General features: G+C 40.9%; 1 protein-coding gene across 3 annotated transcripts in view; it reads left to right on the top strand.

The window, feature by feature from the left end:
* CERS6 (ceramide synthase 6) overlaps positions 1 to 19,815 on the top strand; it is a 356,538-nt gene extending 336,723 nt beyond the window's left edge. Inside the window, exons 9-11 of one of the 3 annotated variants that reach the window (XM_061436080.1) lie at positions 10,096 to 10,252; positions 10,809 to 10,832; positions 13,331 to 19,815. In XM_061436080.1, the coding sequence (XP_061292064.1) occupies positions 10,096 to 10,252; positions 10,809 to 10,832; positions 13,331 to 13,483 (334 nt within the window). In that variant the 3' untranslated portion in view covers positions 13,484 to 19,815. The remainder of the gene's footprint in view (positions 1 to 10,095; positions 10,253 to 10,808; positions 10,833 to 13,330) is intronic. The other 2 variants (XM_061436090.1, XM_061436093.1) reach the window with 2 other exon arrangements.
* Positions 19,816 to 22,401: the final 2,586 nt, after the last annotated feature.

Here is a 22,401-nt window from a genome sequence, read left to right as displayed (position 1 = left end):
ATCAACATCTATGATGTATGTGAGTGAAAGCTGTACCAGATTGCCACCCAAATGCCACTCAGACCTCCTAACGAGGTGCTAGGTGCTGTACACAGGGATAGCCAATGGTGTGTAAGAAATTTTCTCTGTGATTTAGGGTGAGGCTTTGGCTAATGCTGTTACTGTCAGTGACAGAACTCTAATAATATTCAGCTCACTAACTGCAAACATTCTGATTGTGACCAGAGACTATGGGAAGAAGTAACTGAGGTTGAATGGATAAGTATAGTTAAACAGCAGAGAAGGCAATGGCAACCCACTCTAGTATTCTTGCTTGGAAAATCCCATGGATAGAGGAGCCTGGCAGGCTACAGTCCATGGGGTCTGCAAAGAGTCAGACACAGCTGAGTGCACACGCACACACACACTCACTCTAACTAGTAGGAGCAGAGTATCTTGTCCTGCCAGTTAAATTTTTTTTTTTTTTTTTTGGTTTTTAGATGAAGCCCCCAGGAAACTGTGTTGTTGTTGTTGAGTCACTCAGTCGTGTCTGACTTTTTGCAACCCCAGGGGCTGAAGAACTCCAGGCTTCCCTGTCCTTCAGTATTTCCCAGAGTTTGCTCAAACTTATGTCCATTGAGTCGGTGATGCCATCCAACCTTCTCATCCTCTATTGCCCCCTTCGCCTCCTGCCCTCAATCTTTCCCAGCATCAGGATCTTTCCCAGTAAGTGGGCTCTTCGCATCAGGTGGCCAAAGTATTGGAGCTTTAGCCTTTAAAGTATTCAAAGATGAGTTTTAACAAATAAAACCACTTGTCCAAGGGCCACTACCTTGATTTATCTTCAGTTGGAATTTCTGCAAAAGAACTGTTTGCTGTCCTGAAACTGCACACCCTGGATGAGCGGCCATCCTGGGACCACCTGAGTCAGATGCTGGGGTGGGGGGCTCTAGGTTTGCTGCAGCTTGGCCTTCCCTCTCTGCAAGGTGGGGTTTGTAATTCTTGCTTCCACAGTAAATGGTTAGAATACGCACCTGTGCTGAATTTGCCAGCAAATAAATCACACTGGGCAGATTTGCAACAGGCAGTAACAGGTGGAAGCAGCTCAGTTTCAGGTCCTGAGCTTTGCACAGCCGCTTCCCTCTCCACTTCCAGGGCACAACTGTTTGTCTTGCGGCTCTCTTTTTATTAGTGTAACATTTAATCCCAGGAACGGGGTGGTATTAAATGTCATGTTGAGTTTGTACAAGGCCTGGTCCTGATTCAAGATTCAGGCTGGAGCACGGCCCCAGGAAAGCAGGCCTCCTGTTTCTTCCTTCCTCTGTCTACCCGTTTCCCATCCCCACATCACCTCTCTCTCTACCCTCTTTCCCCATCCTCTTTCCATTTCTTCCTGCCCCCAAAGACAAGATTTGCAGGTGTTGCACCCATAGTTTTCAGAAGCTGTCTCTTATATCTTGCAGACACATTTCTTTCACAAAATCATGAAATAAGAAAGTAACAGAAGTGCAGAGACCAGGTGGGTCTCACAGTTCTTAGGCCAGTTATTAGCTCTAAATCCCAGGAACCCTGATGAAAACAGCCCCAAATGTGCCAACAAACCCCCGTTCCAGGGACAAAAGTGATCAAATCAAATGTGCTTAGGATGTGTGTTCAGTTGGCCTCTCTGCCATCTCAGAAATCTCCACACCCATAACCACAGTTGAATTTAGCAAGCTGCTGCTTTTGTTCAGAGAGAATAAAAGCTTCTGTCTTTGGAGGCAGCGCTGTGAGCAGACATCATCCCAGAGAGGCAGAGGCTTCGCCACCACTGGATGCCCTGCTCTGCCCTGTGAGCAGCTCTCCTCCTCAGCACTCCCAGGAGCCAGCCACCCCCACCCCACTCATATAAAACCTGCCCGCCTGAGGGGACAGGGGGACCAGCTGGTGTGCCCACAGACAGTGCTGTCAGTCACCATCTCCCCATCCAGAGCAGGAAGCTGGGACTTCAAGGAGAACCACCCCAGCCAAGCTGGGCTGCCCCTCTGCAGCTCTGAGGAGGTGGCTTTCAGGAAATCCATCCATCGCTACAAAAATGTGTTACCTTCTTTGCCCTAGATAGACCTTCAGAGGCTTTGGATAGCACTTGGCTATTGAAGGCAAAAGGAGAAAGGGGTGGCAGAGGATGAGATCATTTGCATCACCTACTCGATGGACATGCATTTGAGCAAACTCTGGGAGATAGTGGAGGACAGAGGAGCCTGGCATGCTGCATTCCAGGCGGTCGCAGAGTCAGACACGACTTAGCAACTGAACAGCAACAATAGCAATCAATTATCATTCTCATTGGATTTCCTCAAATTTTAACTTAAACTGATATTTATTTATGGAATTATATACATGTTATAGTTAAATTTCATTATAGAAACATCATGGAATATGAAACACCACAAAGAAAAAAAAGTCCCATAGTTCTGAAATAACTGCTGTTCATAATTTGATATCTTTGTTTCTAACATTTTATATGCTTAAAATTACATCTTCTTCTTTACCAAAATGGGCTCATTCTGCACATACTGTTTTATAGCTTTGTTTTTCTCATTTAACATTGTACCATAAACTTTTTTCCATTTCATTAAGTATTCTTCTATAACATAATTTTATTAGCTACGAGTATTTCATCTTATGAGAAGATCATTGTTTATTCATAAGTACTCTATTTTTAGGCATTATCTAGGATATTTCAAGTAGTGTGCTACTATAAATAATATTTAAATGAATATCCTTATGGCTAAATCTTATAAATCCCTGAAACTCTTCCTTAGGACAAAGGTTTGGAAATAGATTCACAGCCTCAGTAGATATGCACATTTTGATACATGTGGTAGCATTATCCACCAAATACAATATGCCAATTTATATTCCAACCCCAGCTCCCCAACTAATTATGAGTTCTTTGAGGCTCACTAATATGTATACCCCACAGTGAGGGGGTAGTGTTGGGTATACAGACAAACCTGTGCTTCAGGTTCTTCAACTGTAAAACAGATATAATAGTACCTACTTTGAAAAAATAGGATTTATCCATAAGGTTTATTTCATGAGGGTTTAATGAGTTAAAATATGTAAAACCTGAGCCCATCACCTAACACATAGTTAAGAATAAATGTTAGCTAGTGTAAGTATTCTACTATATGGGATTTCTACTGTGTGAGTTTTTGAAAGAATTAAGTAAAACCATGTAAATAACGGGCTTCTCTGGTAGCTCAGCTGGTAAAGAATCTGCCTGCAATGAAGGAGACCTTGGTTCGATTCCTAGGTCAGGAAAATCCCTGAAGAAGGGATAGGCCATCCACTCCAGTATTCATGGGCTTCCCTGGTGGCTCAGACTGTAAAGAATCTGCCTGCAGTGCAGGAGACCTAGGTTCGATCCCTGGGTTGGGAAGATCCCCTGGAGGAGGGCATGGCAACCCACTCCAGTATTCTTGCCTGGAGAATCCCCATGGACAGAGGAACCTGGCGGGCTACAGTCCATGAGTTCACAAAGAGTCAGACACAACTGAGCAACTAAGCACAGTGCATGTATTTATCATGTTTGGGCCAGTGCTCAACATATACTATTTAATAAAGAGCAGTTATTGAGAACCAGAGAAGTCTGTTTTAGGGTCAAACCCACTCCAGTACTCTTGCCTGGAAAATCCCATGGACAGAGGAGCCTGGTAGGCTACAGTCCATGGGGTCGCTAAGAGTCGGACACGACTGAGCAACTTCACTTTCACTTTTCACTTTCATGCATTGGAGAAGGAAATGGCAACCCACTCCAGTATTCTTGCCTGGAGAATCCCAGGGACAGAGGAGTCTGTTGGGCTGCCATCTATGGGGTCGCACAGAGTCAGACACTACTGAAGTGACTTAGCAGCAGCAACAGCAGGTACCTAAGAGGTAGGCAGAGTGTTGAAAGCAGGCATGTAAGAATCAAGATACAGCTTGATGGACATGTTCTAGGATAGAGAAACTCAGGTTGGTAGGTCAGGAATACAGAAAGGCAGACCAGGCAGTGAAGGGGTTGGGAACTCAGGCGGACAGACAGCAAATGGGGCAGCAAGAGGGCAATGACTAATTTTGAGAAAAACATCCACCTTGGCAAGTAAGTCACCAGAGACAAGCTTGCTGTGTTATAAGGGATCAGTGTCTAAGTCTGACCAGCCTATGACCTAAAAATAAAAATAAACGAATTGATCCCATGTCTTACTTGGATAGAATATGACAGAACTGATATGCCCATTGCTAGAGGAAAGACAAATGTTCAAGTTTCGCTTCCTGTCAAGGATAGAGAAATCACTCCTATGTCTGCTACAGACTTCGTGTATCTATTATTTGAGATAATTAGGCACCCAAGCTGCGAGCTACCCAGAAGCTGTCCTCCTAAAAGAGATCTTGCTGACCCACACCAGTGCTGTGGAGAAACCCAAGCTGTGGGTGGGGCCATCTTGTTAAAAGAAAATTGAGAGTGAGTTTTTCAGTCATGTAGCAGCCTTGACTACCCAACACTTAACCAAGTTGTTCTTTAGGCCTGGGGTTTTTATTGCCTTAGGAAACCCAGGACAAAGAGGATTTCTTATCACAGTGAATTAATTACCCGACTCCTTTTTCAGGTATTGTGTTCATGGTTTCTGTTGAGAGTACATTATAAATGCTTTTCTACTAGCATCTACTTTAAAATGAGCAAAACATGCCAGTAGATTATGGATAAGTTTCAGGCAGAATCTACTTTTCATTTATGTTTCTTGTAGGTCGAATTAAAATAAATGCCAGAGAAGCACACATCCTGAAATATACTGCAGTCTCTCTGAAAAAGCAAAGTCAAAGACCATTCAAAAGCTCTAAAGAACACCTTCATTCTGACTGTAAAACAAGTTTCCCTTTCTAGTCTACCCCCACTGACATCATGCAGCAATCCCCAGCGTGAGGCCCTGAACCTGCTTCTCGCTGAGAAGCAGTCTTGACCCTCTTTGGATATTTGAGTATAGGTGTGCATGCTATGTTGCTTCAGTGGTGTCTGGCTCTTTGCAACCCTCTGGACTGTAGCCCGCTGGGCTCCTCTGTCCGTGGGATTCTCCAGGCAAGAATGCTAGAGTGGGTTGCCTGCCCTCCTCCAAGGGACCTTCCCCACCCAGGGATCGAACCCGCATCTCTTACATCTCCTGCGTTGGCAGGCAGGTTCTTTACCACTAGTGCCACCTGGGAAGCCCTTTAGACGGATCTAATTATTGTAGTTTTTATATAGACCACTCTAGAAACACACAACCCAAGGCTCAGATGGAGCTCTTAGGTGGAGGTAGAAGGGGAAGGGGAGCAGGCAAAGCTTATGGTTACGTACCATGGCCTCATCATAATCACCCACCTATAACTTCACTCATATAGTGAAAGAACTCGGGCCTCTGTCATCTTTAATATTCTAACCATTAATATGTGGTCCTGCCTCTAAATCAGTGGGATATTTTAAAAGTAATAAGATACATGGAGTGGAAAGTAAGGATGTTTATCTAACTTTGCATAACTTTGCATATAAACCTAAACTCTTGAGTTGGCAGTCATGATAAGAATGGGGGAAAGGCACTGGTTATAGCTTTTCTGAATGAGATACCAGTGGAGATCTTTCGACACTGTGCTCTCTGACAGTAGGAAACTTTTGGAATTCTGAGGTTTAAGGGGAAAGCAGAAGTCACACTGATGGTTTAGAATATAAATGAGTAAGGCCTTAAATATAGGATTAAAATGAGACTACTCTGAGTTTGCTTTGCTTTAAAAAAAAAAAAAAAAGGTAAAATTTTCTGTACAAATGTATATATTCCCCTCCCCCACAATCCCCACATAGCCTGTATATACATATTTCTGAAATAATCAAATATGAAGAATCCATAAAAGGAAAGCATGAGCAAAAGTAACTATAGGTCACAGTCAAACTAAATTCTCATGATTCATTAAAAAGCAATTAAAATACCCCATCAGAGCTAAACTATTGGGGTGGCAATTTGTGCGTCTTCATGTCACCAGTGAACTGCTTGGAGCTTTGCCCTGCAGGCATCATTTCTAGTGGGAATTATGCAGGAAGAAAGAAGCACAGACAGGACTGGGACTCTTGATTCCATTGTTTGGCGAGATTCTTAGGAAAGTGTTACCTGATGATGGAGTGATTTTTTTTCCTGGGACCCAGACTATGGCACAAGGTTCTGGCAGAACAGACCTCCTTGAGCACACTTTGTACATGCGTGATGCGCCATCTAGTGGTTAAGTGAGCCTAACCTTAATGAAAAGGAAAATGGTCTTTTCTGGTCCCTGGGGTCTCCAAACTCCCCACCACTTGATTAGAGCAACAGGAGGTTTGATGCTGTAGGCTATTTGGGGGGAAGGAAAAAAATCTGTTTTCTCAGAAGCCATACCTTGAATTTATATTAGGTGGTGGCGCAGGGTGTCGGGGTGGGGCGGGTAGAAATACTGATATTATAGTAACTATGCAACCCAGAGGTTGCAAATTGGCAGTGTTTGGCCCACAGAGTACCTTTTTCTGTTTTAGTTGATGGAGATATAATGTTCACAATGTACTACATAGATCTTCAATATATAACTTGATACATTTTTACATTTGTAAAAATTTGCCTGTAAATAATCTTCATAATTACCACCTGCATCAAGATCAAGAATGTTTCCAGCATCCCAGCCACCTCCCTCCTTTCCCTCCATCAGCCCTCCCTCAGATATAACCGCTGTTCAGAACCCTGTCACCGTAGATTTGTAATGACATCATTAAATAGACACTCCTAACCCTAACCCTAACCTCCGGGAAAGGGCAAAATCCTATAATCACCATTTTAATAGTTTGCCCCAAAAGGGACAGTTTTCTCATGAGAAACATTCCGTGGCTAAACAGAAGCTCTGTTTCCTGGGTTTACTGTTTTTCAGAATCCAGGTGGCATAATATCTAGTCCCAATTCCTCATATATTGTTTTTCTTCCCCAGCTTCTCACTGAGAGATATATCCATTTGGTGCACTGATTGTATTTTCCCAAGTATCTCTGCAGGCAGCCAAGTCAATTTTCAAAGAAATCCATTACTTCTGAGCAGAATCTCAGAGATGCCACTGACTGTCATGGCAAAGCCTATGAATTCTGATGCAGCATTTCCAAAATTAATGTGGATATCATGTCACCAGCGACTGCATGACACCCTATTCATAATAAGCCAAACAAACTGTAATGGTGAGAAAGGCTCTCAAACCCATAATTCAGCAAAGGCTAATTTATAATGCATAGCATCACACAGTCATTGTTGCCATTTCTACAAGACCTCTTTTTGTTCAAATGAAACTAAATTCCCTCTGAAGGTCAACATGTTTAATATGTCAAGAAGCAGAGCTGGTTCTGAAATAAAACTATTGTGATTATTCTAGAGCTGTCTCGTGCATATCTATTTATTTGATTACTGGACTAACACACGGCCTATCAGCCAGCAGGTCCAGTGAGCAAATTACTTCCCAGTATTTTGCAAGGTGCTGGAGATAGAAAAAAATGAGATGTAGGAGTCCTGTCTCACTGTCCAGGAGTTGAACTCTGTTTAGACCAGTTGTCCTGGGGCCCGCAACCTGGTGTATTAAGAGATGGCTGCCTCTTGGGAATTCAGGCATTATCCTAACTTATTCCTTTTTACAAAAAACTTGTGTTTTTTCCCCTAATTATTTGTCATGGATTTGGAAAAGTGAAGAATGTAAAGAAGAAAATACAGGGTTTCCTGGTGGCTCAGTGGTAAGGAATCCACCTGCCAATGTAGGAGATGTGGGTTCAATCTCTGATCCAGGAAGATCCCACAGGCCGAAGAGCTACTAAGCCCGTGCGCCACAATTACTGAGCCTGTGCTCTAGAGCTCAGGAACTGCGATTCCTGAGCCCACGTGCAGCAGCTACTGAAGCCGGCACTCAATCACGCCCAGGCTCTGCAGCAAGAGGAGCCCTCACGCTGCAACTAGGGAGTAGCCCTCGCTTGCGTCACTAGAGAAAAACCCGAGCAGCAACAAAGAAAGGCCCAGCACAGCCAAAACTAAATAAATAAATAAATAAAATTTTTAAAGAAAATGCAAAATTCCCCAGTCCACCAAAGAAAGTCCAACATGGCTTTGATTAATATCTTCCAATGAATTATGATTCTCTTCATTTTCTCTGTGTGTATACGCAAATATATATTTATCTTATGGAGTTGGCATATTATGATTTTTATCTATCAAAAGAAAGTCTTGAAACATATTTACCACTTTGAGTGACTTAATAATTTCTAGAATTTCTTTATAATTTTTAACCACTCCGTTATTGGAAAGTTTCATTGTTTGCTGTTATAGAAATTTAATGCCTATTATTTTAATGCCTATTATTTCTACCACACTTTATAGCTGGAACCTCCAGAACAGGGTTAAATAATAATGGTGATGCTGACTGTTCCTGATTATAAAGTCAATAACTCTGGTATTATGACCACTGCTGAGCTGAATTGAATAAAAATCATATTAAGTACTTTGAGTTCCAGTTTTTAAACATCAGCAATGGGGAATTGAACATTGCCAAATGTCTTTTAGTGCAGTTGAAATAATTAGGTTTGTACCGATTTGGCCTATGGATGTGTGATAATTTTATTAATAGATTTCCTAATGTTGGTTCTCTTCCACCAGAATGAATACTACTATTATATCATAGAGCAATCTACTCCTAGTGAATTGTCAAATTAAATTCCATACTCTCAATTTTAGGATTTTAACATTCACGTGTGTTGAGCACTGTTCTTGAGAGGTAACTAGCGTGGCAGGATGAGAGTCACACTCTGTCTCATTCTGGTCTGTGAATGCAGGTTACCTGAACTGGACATAGACCTGTTTTTCTAGTATTCATTCTCCTTTTTTTCTTTATCTCTTAACTCAATTAGTTTTTCCTTTTATGAATGTACTAAGTACTTAACTTTTTTCAAAGCACTCATCACACTCTTATAGTAAAATGTTCTGTATATGTGCCTTCTGTTCTTGCATGAGTGGTCTTGCATTCAAGAGTTTTCCATCCTTCTCCCTTAGTGAACAAGTGCTGTCCACCTAACCTGTCCTGTAGGGTCCTGGCAAAGCACTGCAGTGACAGTTGGTGGAAATACACTTAGATGAGTTTTGTTAACCCACTGAGATCTCCAAACCAGCCCAGCACTCAGCTAAGGAGGAAGGCAAGGAAGTGGAATAATTCCAAAATCTCGTGACTGCTGAGCTTCTCTGTGGCAGCACTACGAATCCGGAAGGCAAAAATCACCTTCCGACGGCTTAGGATGAGTGTGACGCACTGAGACCAGCCATCCTGTATCCTTTATCTGCCCCACGTGGCTGCTGCATCCTTGTCCTGATGGTGGATAACAGAGAGAAGCACTTACTTCAAATACTTCTGCCTGCCTTAAGTATATACTCTTAAAACTAAGTATACTCGGTATATTCTAATAATTAAAAAAAAAAAATCCTTCCAACATTCATCTCAAAACATCACTTCCATATAATACCTTTCAGTTGCCAGTTCTTCACCAGGAAAAGGCTTACAAAATATGGACCCAGCCCAAAATTAGGGCTCTCCTTTGAGGCTATAAACCACTTGAGGACAGGGGTTAGGTCTTATGTATATGCCAACTCTCACTATGCTAGGCATATAGTTTAAATTTCACTGGTGTTTCTGAAATTAATTGCTCTTTTTCTCTTGCAATGTAATGTTACTAAATGATGTTCCTCACACTTACTTAAAGACCCAAAACAACAAGGACAGTACAGGCCTTTTAACAGGTAATGAGAAATGGAATCAATCAAAAACTGTGATGAAAATTAATGGAAGAAATGAAAACCAAAGTGAAGGGGAACCTAAGTACACTATTCAAGCTAGAATCCCAAGGGATGTGATGCCAATGGTGGGATCATCCAGGTGATGACTCTTAGGTGAAGCACTTAGCTTTCAGACCGTCCTTGCAAGGGAGCAGCCAGTGGGTATCACTGGCTTTATGCTTCTTTGCAGTAACTAGAGTTCCTTTGAAGGCAGTGAAAAGTTGTGTTCAATGATTACTTTCTCCTTTTCCGTAGGGTGTTAAATACCACATTATTTGAAAGTTGGGAGATTGTTGGACCTTACCCTTCCTGGTGGGTTTTTAACCTACTGCTGTTGGTAATACAAGGCTTGAACTGCTTCTGGTCTTACTTGATCGTAAAAATAGCTTGCAAAGCTATTTCAAAAGGCAAGGTAAGATAACACTCACCCTTTCTAATATGTCACAGAAAATTATGGTTTGGGGTTCTTCTGAATCACCAAGAACATTATTTATTATTTAGAATTTCATCAAAACTGCTTTTTCTCCTTCAAAGTTTAGCATAACCTCTTGGAAACATAATACAAATTTTCATTTTCTCTTAGTGATTTTTTTACATGTAGTATTGCTTTGCTGAGTGATCTGCATTGCTTTGCTGAATGATCTGTGTTCATAATTTTAGATTCATGGAGATATATTATTTACTGTGTTCCTGCTCTCCTTTTCTCTATCTCCTTGGTCCTTCTCTGATTATACTTATATTAAACAGAAATTTAATAACTCTTTTCTAAGAAGTGTTACTTGATGCATTCTGACCATTTATAACTTGCCAGTAAATATTTAGTTAAATCTCTTTGGTTAAAAATGGGGCTCATGATAAAGCATCCTGGGCCTCAACCCCTCTGTGTAGAGCAGTGACTTTTCTGGAACATTCTCTGCAACATTTTCTTACTTTCATTGTTTGTTCTCTTCCTTCTGCCCACCTGGAAGTCTGGGAAGTGGAACCCCTTACATGTAAGTTTCTCACCCCTCTCTCTCTCGCCATCCTGGCTTCCACGTTAGCCTTTTGGAGCAACACTCTGGTGCTTTTGTTCTCTGGTGCATATTGTTCTATCTAATCTGTTGACACTGCCTAGAGGCTCTAACCAAGGTGTGGCTCCCACCAGCTGTGAGGGATGCTAGGGATGCTCAGTTAGTGCCCTTTTGTGTGAGCCTGCATTCTGCTAAATTTTGTATGATCCAATAGAGAAAGAAGTGGATTTCTTTCCCTGGTGTTCAACATTGGTTGAAAAAGAGAAATAGACCAAAGTGAAGTAGCAGAAGCAGAACTAAGTTGAGGAGAGGATCAGCATGGTCCAAGCAGGGAGGTCTGAGCAGCAGCTCTTTGCCAAGACTGCCCTGGGCTGCAGGACAGCACCTGACCACTTTGTCCTCCATAAGCACCTGTCACGAGGGCTCGGGGCATCGAGTCACATAGTATGAAGCCTATACTTGGCATCATCTCCTATGCAAATCCAAAATAATTAGAGCAATGAGTTGTTTAGAAGCAAAAGTTTACCTTTTTCTCTATGACCTCCTACTCTAAAATGAGCGTGTATTTCTACTAACAAACAAAAACAACAACAACAAAATCTCTCCTGTCCTCATTTGCATACAAATTGCACAATACTGTCATTATGGTAACGGTGACTGAAAATGCAAGGGGGCCATAGATTAGATAATTTGTGTCCTTATTGCACTGCTATTTCTACCAGGTATATTGTCTTCTCTCCAGCTTACTCCTTCAACTTTTCAAGGAGGCAGTCAATTTTCCAGATCTCAGGCTTCAAAATATCTTAACTGGCATTGCTGCTTACCTAAGACAGTAAAATTCATCATAGCCATGGGTCATAGGCTTTATATTCCTGTGCGTTATTTTAAGATACTCTAAATTGTTCCTTTCTTTGAAGGTAACTTAAGTATAGTTTTTTTTTCCAAATGCAATTAAAAATAATCTTACTAAGCATGCAAATGTAAATTAATCACTCTTTGAAACTGGAGTTTTCTTTCCCATTAGCAGCTTAATTTACGACTAATGGATTGCTAAATGTAGTGGAGCTTTTATTCTAATGCTGTCTTTGTGAGCCATCTTTTATTTTTAAGTTAAAGTATCCTTATAATCTAGTCCTTTTGGTGTTTCAGTATCTAAATCTTCTTGGAGATGGTCCTTGTGAGCTAAGTCTCATCTCAAGGGCCATTAGAGTGAGATCCATTTTTACATATTTACTCAATCATCTCTGCTTAGGCTGGAGCAGCAGTCCTCAGTTCTCACCTTCTCCCATCCCCACCCCACCTGATAGAGGTGATATTGTCCTGCAGGAATGGGGGCTTCTCAGGTTGGGAGAGCAGTGGAGTCCAGGGTTCTCCAGTTGGAGGGTAGCAGTGACACAGAGAGAATGAGATGTGGGAAATCCCTCAGTTCATTCTGAAATGCTTCCCAGGAGACTCTGCCAGCTTTTCAATCCACCTCTTAGAGAATCAAAAGGGACTAGATTGGGAAACATTCTGTGAAGCCAAACAAGCCACCAGGTCCCTATTGCCACCCCCCTTAGAAAAGAAGTTCATGCCACTCAGTTACCCAGGGATGTTAAGGCCTGTTGGGATAAATGTTCACTATGTTTGTAGGCATAAAGTAGGAGGTACGAACTATTTTAATTTAAAAGCAGTAGTGTATTTCCTTAATTTCTTCCTACGTTACCTCCTTATGAGACCATATGGTTTTTTTTCATTATTTATGGAAATGTATAGACTTATATCCTGATGCCAAGTCATCCTCATGACTTGATGAGTCTGAATGAAGGATGGAAGAACTCTGGAATGATGGGAGTCAATTCATGATGATCCAGTCACTAGATTTTTCTTGGGAAATATTTTAAACTATTCCTTACCCAGCAAGTACCCCAAATGCCTCCTGCTGCCATTAGTTGTTATGTTGTATATAAAACAAAATTTCTACTTAATTCTAGCAGACAGAAAGACAAATTAAATCATACAAGAATACATTTAAAAGCCAAATAAGAATGATGTTTTAATGATCAGAGCTAGTAAATATCTCCATTAGTGTAATTAATTGAGAGCTGACTCTAAAGGATTCTCAAAGAGAATGTGATCATCAAAGAATAAATAGTTCCATTTGTACCAAATTCCTATAGTGCCATTCTAGTAGTATGGTATGCTACTTTGCAGTAAGAGTGGGGTTCATGGTCTAGTACGTTCTAAATGTCTAAAGGTAACTTAAGGAAGTCAGCAAGGCTAACCCCCTGTGATGCCTAAGTCCACCTACATTCCTTGATCACTGACTTTGCTCTATCTCCAATGAAGAGGAACTTATTACTCTGGCAATGCTCCTATCCTGTTTGATTTTTTTAATACTTAGATGTTTTCCTTTATGTATGACTGCATGTACTTCTGAGCATGCTATACCTTTATGATTTCTTCAGAGCCGGTTGCACTCACCTTCTTGTGTTCCACAGGTGTCCAAGGATGATCGAAGTGATATTGAGTCTAGCTCAGATGAGGAGGACTCAGAACCTCCAGGAAAGAACCCCCATACTGCGACCACCACCAATGGGACCAGTGGTACCAACGGGTATCTCCTCACTGGCGCTTGTGCCATGGATGATTAATTCCTCAAAACCACAAGTCCCAAACAAAGTGAACTGTTTGTTCCTGGAAGTATTTAATAAATTGCAAATGCAGTTCCTTTCATAATCTCTCAGCACCAGAAACAAAAATTAGGATTATCAAAGCATTTTGAATAGTGCACTGCCATATGTCCTGTCTGTGAATGAAGAAGAAGTACCCTTCTATATATGTAGGCATGCTTTATGTAATTGACACAAGGGAACGGTATTTGCATTTGTACTGTCTTAGAATATTATTTATTTTCTTTTTGTATTTGTTTGTAAATCTGTGGACAAAAGAGGGTTTCCTCTTTTTACTCTCTGGGTTCATGACAGTGAGGGAGATGCTCCGTTTGCTTCTACCCCTTTCTTGCTGTGACCTAGTCCACTAGGAGCATCAGCTTAATTGGTCACTTAGAGCAAGCAAAACCCAGTGCAAGATTCTCGTGCAACTCCAAATAGGTTTGCTCTCTTTGTGTCACAATGCCCGTTCTGAAATGGCCTATTCAGTCTCAAGTGACCTTTCTCCCAGTGTAAAGTTGAAACAGGATGAGTTCAGTTTTGTAATTATCATTTTTCATGGTCAATTGGTGGTGGTGGTGGTGGTTTAGTTGTGAAGTTGTGCCCGACTCTTGCGACCCCATGGACTGTAGCCTGCCAGACTCTTCTGTCCATGGGATTCTCCAGGCAAGAACACTGGAGTGGGTTGCAATCAAACCCAGGTCTCCTGCACTGCAGGTAGAGTCTTTACCAACTAAGCTACGAGGGAAACCCTTCATGGTCAATTAGCTGTTCCAAATAGAGTGTGGTTATTGGAGGACTTAAAATTGTTTTGTATGTATTAAATTACTTTGGAATAGACTTCCTCTCTTGCACACACAGCCAAAGTTTCTTCAGTGAGAATGGTAGCTAGTTGGGATTAACTTTTTAGGTTACAGAGACTTTTTTTTTCTTTATTCTCCATTATGGGGTCAGTGCTCCAGCTCTGAAGGAAAACTTCAGTTCATGGTTACAAACAAAGAAATCAGTCTTCCAACTGGGAATTTGTCCCATGATCTGAGAGTAATACAAAGAGAGTAGCAGATTTCAACCAGGTTTTACCACAACCCCTTTAATTAGTGCAGTCTTCCGCTATGGTATGAAAAAAAGAAGCTAAGTATATTTGAGGACAGAGAAAGGGGACTTCCAAGAGTTGCCAAAAGTCACCTCTAGTGCAAAGCACATTACTGCAACCAGCTTTCAAGAAAGCACCCTCTCTAGTATTTGATCTTGTTTTGTTTTGGTTTTTTTCTGGGCAAAATAAAGCCAGTGAGAATAAGACCATTTTACCCTTTGTCTTTTCTCCTTAAACATAACCCTAACATAACAGAATTTCCTGTTACTAGAAACTGAGCAGTGTTAGACTGTAGGTCCTTTTGTCTGCTTCTTTGAAGGACTTGTTCATTTTCCAGGAATTTTTGTTCAAATGGAGCTATTTCCAGAAAAAAAGCAACAAAAATTCTACTCAGTAAATGAGAAGGACTACTGAAAAAATAAGTTTCTGTAGTCTCCTACAGGGCAGTGTTATTTATGTATAGATAAGAAAACCATACACATAAACCAAAGATTTTATCTCTTTTCTTCCAGCTTTTAGTAAAAGGGAATAAAAAGTTATTATACTTATTTCATAAATCAGGAAGACTATCTCCTGAAACAAAGAGTCCAAAACCACAAAGTGATACCAATGTGCAGGTCAGGACTAGTGAAAAGGACAGCAAAGTACTAAAAAGCGCATGTCCTGCCCAAAGCCACTCACATTCAGGTCAATTTTTTTTTTTTTAATTGAAGTAAAACTTTGTGCCCACAATGTGCACCATGATTGTTAATAGTTAAAAGAATGCTCCCAAACAAAACCTCACCCCGTAATGTTAAATCTCTTCCCACCTATTTATAAAATAATGTGTCTTTGGTATGGTCCATAGTAATGATTGAAGGGCCTTAGAAATATGTCTGCTTTTTTGTTGACGAAATGGTATGATTAACTCTTCTTGGAAAACCTTATTATTTTATTTCACAGAACAGGGGTATGTCTAGGAGAGTAATTTATGGATGGTCAAGTTGTAAGACCAATCATTAAATATGAAAAGTACTTGTCATCTGAACATCTGCTAAAATGCAGATATATAAAAAGTAAACCAGCAAGCATGTTATAGCTGAAAAGTTTTGATAAGGTGAAAATGTCTTCTCAACTAAGATACGGAACAGAAGAAAGCCTCGTGCCTTGCTTTAGTATCTAGAGCAAGTCCTCTGATGGGTGAAATAAACCAGAAAGCCACAGTGTGCTTCTATTTGGGTCATTTGACACTCTTTAGCGTAGAAGAATAACTTCAAAAGATCTGCTTGTAAATTAAAGGTTTAGAAGACTTGCATGACATGAAGAAAATTGCCTGTCCTTAGCAAAGACATCTGAACATCTGACTTTTGTTCTTCCCAAAAATCACTTAGAAGGAGAACTGGGAATTCTCAGAGCCTCCCTGACCACTGACAGTAACAAAGCAGTCTTCTATGTATCAATACATTTGTGTTTCATTTTACATTTTAAGGCAAAGAGTCCTTTTTGATTCATCAAAATAGTGTTTATAGGTCTTTTGAGATAAAGAATAATGTATCTCTTGTCTACTGCTCTCCCATGGTGGCCTGATAAGCCTGAGAGAGAAAATATGTGAGATCTCATATCTTCTACCTGTGCCAGGCCATAGCTTTGGAAGTGTGTATTGCAATGTCAGCTATAGGTTAGTAGGAATGTTGTTTCCCATTAATTGACTTAGCCTGTCCTGGTCATATTCAAATCTTCCCAAGGTACAAAGGGGTATATAGGAAGGAATCTAGAAAAAGTAATATTTTCTCCAATTCTATAGCGTTTCAAGACCAATTAGAGGGAGATAAATGTAGAAATTCGACTAGAATTTGGCCTTGGGTCAATAAATGATATAAAAATGTGTGATCTGTGTATGTACATGTAGGTTTCTCAGAAAAACGTGATAAAACCAAAATATCACTGACTCATCCTTATCCATATTCTTTTCATGAAAACCATCCGCCATGTGCAATAGAAGCTTTCCACCTCCCTTTTTACTGCCTGTTCACGCCACCCCCACAGCTGAGAGGGGAAGACTCCTTTCAGCCTCTTTGCCTCAGAGTTCAGATCATGAAGCCCTAAGGTCAGCATCTAAGTAGTCCCCACTTCCAGATTAAGTGTTACAAATGTTAACAGTAGGGGAGCAGCTATCCGTATTTTGGATTATTAAACTAAGTGTTGAGGAAAATGCACAAGATTTCTGCTTCACCCAAGGATTTTATTAACATTCAGATCCAGCTCAGCTGCTGGACAGAGGCTCTCCAGTGTAGAGGCTCTCCAAAGTAAACAAGCAACTGGGTGAGAGAAGTAACTCTTTAGTGGGATAAAATTTGGTCACCTGCAGCCAAAATGACAGGTAAACCTGAAAATGTCCTGTTCTGTTGCCAAACTTTTCATTCTGAGTATTTGAGAGTTTGAATTTGAGCAAACTGCACACTTGCAACTTGGGTAGAAAGGGTCTGAATTTTCCACTCTGTATATTTCAACCTCATTGTTATTTGGGCTGAAGTAAGACATCATGTTTCATTTCAGCACACCTGAGTCTTTAAAAAAGAGCTCTTCCAAGAGAACTTTAGGGACAACCATGATTGTTCCCAAGCTGTTCATGATTTTTGCATTGGTAGTTACTTTTGTCCCCTACTTGGAGATGTTAATGCCAAAGTTGCCTGGATATTTGAGTATTTTTTCTTAATTTGAAATATGAAAATTATATAGAATAGTTACAAAGGTATTAAATAATTCTCTTTATTAGTATGTCCTATGATGTCATTGTGTCCAAAGAGGTTTCAAGAAATTCTTTAGAAGTAAGAGATTAAATGTTTACATTTCACATGCTATTTGAGGTCTTAAGATTATAATTAGCTTACTTTTTCCCCCTATTTGTCTTTAGCTGATTCCTGCTTTGTAGATAAATATTAGTAGCCCTGAAATGTTTCTAGTGTTCAAATAAGAAAAAAATCAAATCAGATCAAAGTCTGCGCCAGTGTCCTGTCCATGAAAGGAGTACTGTCAATCACAAACAGTTCATGCAAAATGCAAGATATTTTTTTAAGTGACATTGTTGTTGTCCCCATAGTAGGTTTAAATTTCTCTCGGTAAAATGAAATTGTACCATTTTCAAATTACCAGATAGTAATTAACACTGGTTCACTGTGGCCACAGTTTAATTCTTCATTTTTAATAGGCTGGAAACAGGCCCTGTGGTTTGCATTTGCATGCATGGTCCCCTCCCGTCCCCTAGGGGGCGTTCAGTAGATGCTAAGGAGGTAGTGGACAAGTCGATGTCCACTTGTCCACACTGTGCTGTCGAAATGCCTAACATATGCTCACTGGAAGCATACCTGATGCTGTCTTTTATGGAGAAAATTGTATTAAAGAACATAAAACATTATAAGTAGCTATTAATAAGATCTGTAATCACCCAAAAGAGTACCTTAGTCTTTCCAATGTGAGTTCAACCTGAAGCCTTTGAATGGAACACATTACCAAATGTCCATAAGCTAAGATCCCCATCCAATCAAAGACATACAAGTCTCTGCAAGCAGATGACACATGATATGATGTCTCCACAAGACTAGACATTCTCAGGAGTGCCCAGGAAGGAATGGGAAGGGACTGTTAGCCTAAGATCTAGCTTGTTTATCTTCCACTCACTTTCTTTTAAATCTTTTAAATCGTAATAAAATGAATCTAAAATATTGTCACTTATCTGCTATCAATTTCCCAATAACCATTGGATCAGTTGTGTATCACACTTCCTTCTCTGATTCAATTAAAAAAAAAAAATACTGTGTCCATATGAGCCTGTTTTCCTCAACACAAGTCAATGAGAGCTTGGCTTCTTATTTTGGTATGTGTTGCATGGCCTGGAAACCAGGGAACAACAGCTGTTGGTGTGATTTCTATTTTAAGTGAAAATTAGGTTTTATAGAGACAATTTTTTTTTTCTTTTGGATCTACAACAGTTTTTTTAAACTGTGATTGTAAATCTGCCCTTAAAAAAATAGAGGTTTTTAAAGATTAGTTGCCAAATAGAAATTCACTCTGTGATAGGAACAGTTATATGGTGATTCTGGAACTTTTAACTTAGAGCTTCATTAATTTAAATATGGAAAATAGCCTCCAAGTTTGATTTCCCAAAGTTTCATAAAGCCTCTAAGCTCATGATTTTCATCTCCTTTTTGCCCACATGATCAGTTACCTCCATAGCCATTTGGTGTCATGCAAAAGGGAGGTGGTTAGTTTGGGGATTTGATTTTTTTCAACTTGCAGTGAGAAATAGGATAGGTGACAAAACCTTACTTGTTAAGACAAGTCAGTGCTTGAGCATCTCTGTCAGAAATGGAATGATGTACTGTTAGCCAATTAGAATTATGTTATGTATTGTTACTGTATTTTGCTGATTTTATATGATTGATTTCATATAATTATATATGAAAACATAATTATTCATTCTTGATCTCTGGAAGCAGTCATTATTATGAGGATCATTTTACTTTGAAAACACTTTCATAATAAAGATAAGTCTTAAGAGTACAGTGTAAATGCCCTTTTCTGTAAGCACTACTGAACTTGTATTGGTAATGTGCCACATCTTCCTGGACAAGATTCATTTCAGTGTTCACATCATCCTACAGTTTTCTTGTAAGCCTCCTCAAATCCCAGAGTCGCTATGATTACGAAAAAAGAATGTAGTATTTATACGTTATATATATACATATATATTGTTACAGGTTATTTTGTCAAGAATTTAGCTAAGCTACTTGATGGTGTTGTTATCTCAGCATCCATTTTGTTTGGCAAACAGCCTGCAGGGACCATGGCTTGACACTAGCCCCTCATACAGGTGCATGTCCTGAACAGCAGCCCAGAGTCACAAGCAAATGTAACTCCCTGATGTGATGTCCCCAACAGCCCTTGTGATCAACTGTCTCCTGCCTCCCAGTGCTTTTGTATGCCTTATGCATCCCTTAGATAAGACCCACCCTCCCCAGGGAAGGGGGCTTACCATAACCTCTTTCTTTTGGCTTGAATTGACCGATCTGGCCATAGCCCAGGGACTCCAAGGCTCTGCACCCATGGACCCTAATAAAGGCATGTGCCCCAGATCCTGTCTCCTTCTCTCTGTCTGTACTCTGCCTGACCTTCCTGTGTGGCCCCTCCTGGTGTGCCATGTACTCCCCCCAGGACCTGTGAATAATAAACCTCTCTACTTCAAGTTCTCTTGTGGTCTGTTGGACTCTGTTGTTGGTTCACCATCCAACACCCTGTGCTCCACTTAACAAAGGTCTAATTAGCAGACTAACATTTATATATTATATATACACATATAACATATCTATGTTATAATATCATTTTGACAATTAAGATATAAAGCTTCAAGTTAAATTTTATGTAGTACTTCATTCTGAAAAACTAGAATTTACAAAGTTATCAGTTCAAATATATCAAACTGTACTGATTTTTTCCAAGCTATAAAAAAGGCAGTTAGGATAAACAACACAAAGCCCAACACACACAAAGTTGCCCCTCAGAGAATGTGCGCTCATAGGAGCTTGACTGACAACATCTTCTCAGGGTCTGTGCCCCACTTTGTTAGATCTTCTCTCACTCTTTGTCTTTCCCGTGTAACTCTGTCTCCCCCAGCGGCTCTTCTGCTCTAAGCTTATGTCATCTCGTATCTCAAGAGCTGTAAAAATAGCACTGACATTCAACCAGACACCCCCACCACCACCAGGATTATAAAAAATTAAGCAAACACCCTATTAAAAATCTTACACATATCATAACCACCCCCAACAACATTCTGACTCCAAGTATGAGTTACTGTAATAAATTAAACCACCAAAATTTTTCTGAGGCACAAAAAGACTATTAGCGATGCACCATTTGGGGAAGCCAGGAACTCTTCCAGGTCTGTTAACATAGCATAGCGTCTACGCTATAACTCTCCAAACATCTCTCCCAAATAGTCATGATGCAACTCGGCTTCTCTGGGCCCCCTTCCTTACTGCTGGGAAACATCCATCCGGGCACATGCGCTTTCTGTTTCCATCAGCCCCATGCCTGCTTCACCTGGAGCAGTGGCAGCAGTGCCAATGATGGTGAAAGGTGGCAGGACAGCCCAACAGCAGGGTCATGCACCAGCATGCAGGGTGGTCCCTCAGAACCAGTCACCTCAGTGAATGGAGCCTGAGGACCACATCCCCACAGCCACTGTAACCTGAGGAAAGAAAAGTTATATCATTCCTAAACACTGCAGTTTGAAAATTATGTAAAGTGTCTTTCAGAGTCCAGGCAGGAAACAGAAGTCACTGTTAGATGGTTGAAACTAACAGATGGAACTAACAGATGGAAGAAACTTCAATGAAAGGACTATTTTCATAGGCCTGGGTAGGACTATAAGATCAAACATGGGATGGTAAAGCACCCAGAGTCCAGCAGGCATGGGAAGCAGTTATCACCCTCAGCTGTAACCAGAGGCCATTAAAAGGAGGTGGCGTGGAGAAGCTGCCCTGTGGGGACTGGAAACTTGAATGGGGAGACAACATCCTCTGATATCTCTATGCCCACCCTCACACCGCCATTGGCTGAACTCAGCTGGAAAGCTCCCAATGGGGGCCCAGGGAGATGTGAACAGGAGGGGTCAGTCTCCCACATGTGGAGCAGAGATCTGGTTCAGTTCAGTCGCTCAGTCATGTCCGACTCTTTGCGACCCCATGAATCGCAGCACACCAGGCCTCCCTGTCCATCACCAACCCCTGCAGTTCACCCAGACTCATGTCCATCGAGTCAGTGATGCCATCCAGCCATCTCATCCTCTGTCGTCCCCTTCTCCTCCTGCCCCCAATCCCTCCCAGCATCAGAGTCTTTTCCAATGAGTCAACTCTTCGCATGAGGTGGCCAAAGTACTGCAGTTTCAGCTTTAGCATCATTCCTTCCAAAGAAATGCCAGGGCTGATCTCCTTCAGAATGGACTGGTTGGATCTCCTTGCAGTCCAAGGGTCTCTCAAGAGTCTTCTCCAACACCACAGTTCAAAAGCATCAATTCTTTGGCGCTCAGCCTTCACAGTCCAACTCTCACATCCATACATGACCATAGGAAAAACCATAGCCTTGACTAGACGAACATTTCTTGGCAAAGTAATATCTCTGCTTTTGAATATGCTATCTAAGTTGGTCATAACTTTTCTTCCAAGGAGTAAGCGTCTTTTAATTTCATGGCTGCAGTCACCATCTGCAGTGATTTTAGAGCCCCCAAAAATAAAGTCTGACACTGTTTCCACTGTTTCCCCATCTATTTCCCATGAAGTGATGGGACCAGAGGCCATGATCTTCGTTTTCTGAATGTTGAGCTTTAAGCCAACTTTTTCACTCTCCTCTTTCACTTTCATCAAGAGGCTTTTTGGTTCCTCTTCACTTTCTGCCATAAGGGTGGTGTCATCTGCACATCTGAGGTAATTGATATTTCTCCCGGCAATCTTGATTCCAGCTTGTGCTTCTTCCAGCCCTTCTTCCACGTTTCTCATGCTGTACTCTGCATATAAGTTAAATAAGCAGGGTGACAATATACAGCCTTGACGTACTCCTTTTCCTATTTGGAACCAGTCTGTTGTTCCATGTCCAGTTCTAATTGTTGCTTCCTGACCTGCATACAAATTTCTCAAGAGGCAGATCAGGTAGTCTGGTATTCCCATCTCTTTCAGAATTTTCCAGTTTATGGTGAGATCTGGTAGGGGCTGGAAATGAAGAGCTAATAGAATAACCAGCATAAAGCTGGGTTCTGGTGGTGTTTCTGGAGACT

The sequence above is a fragment of the Bos javanicus genome, chromosome 2, assembly GCF_032452875.1.
Source record: "Bos javanicus breed banteng chromosome 2, ARS-OSU_banteng_1.0, whole genome shotgun sequence".
Taxonomy (NCBI): domain Eukaryota; kingdom Metazoa; phylum Chordata; class Mammalia; order Artiodactyla; family Bovidae; genus Bos; species Bos javanicus.
The sequence above is the reverse complement of the archived record's forward strand: the minus strand, read 5'-3'. Positions and strand labels throughout refer to the sequence as shown.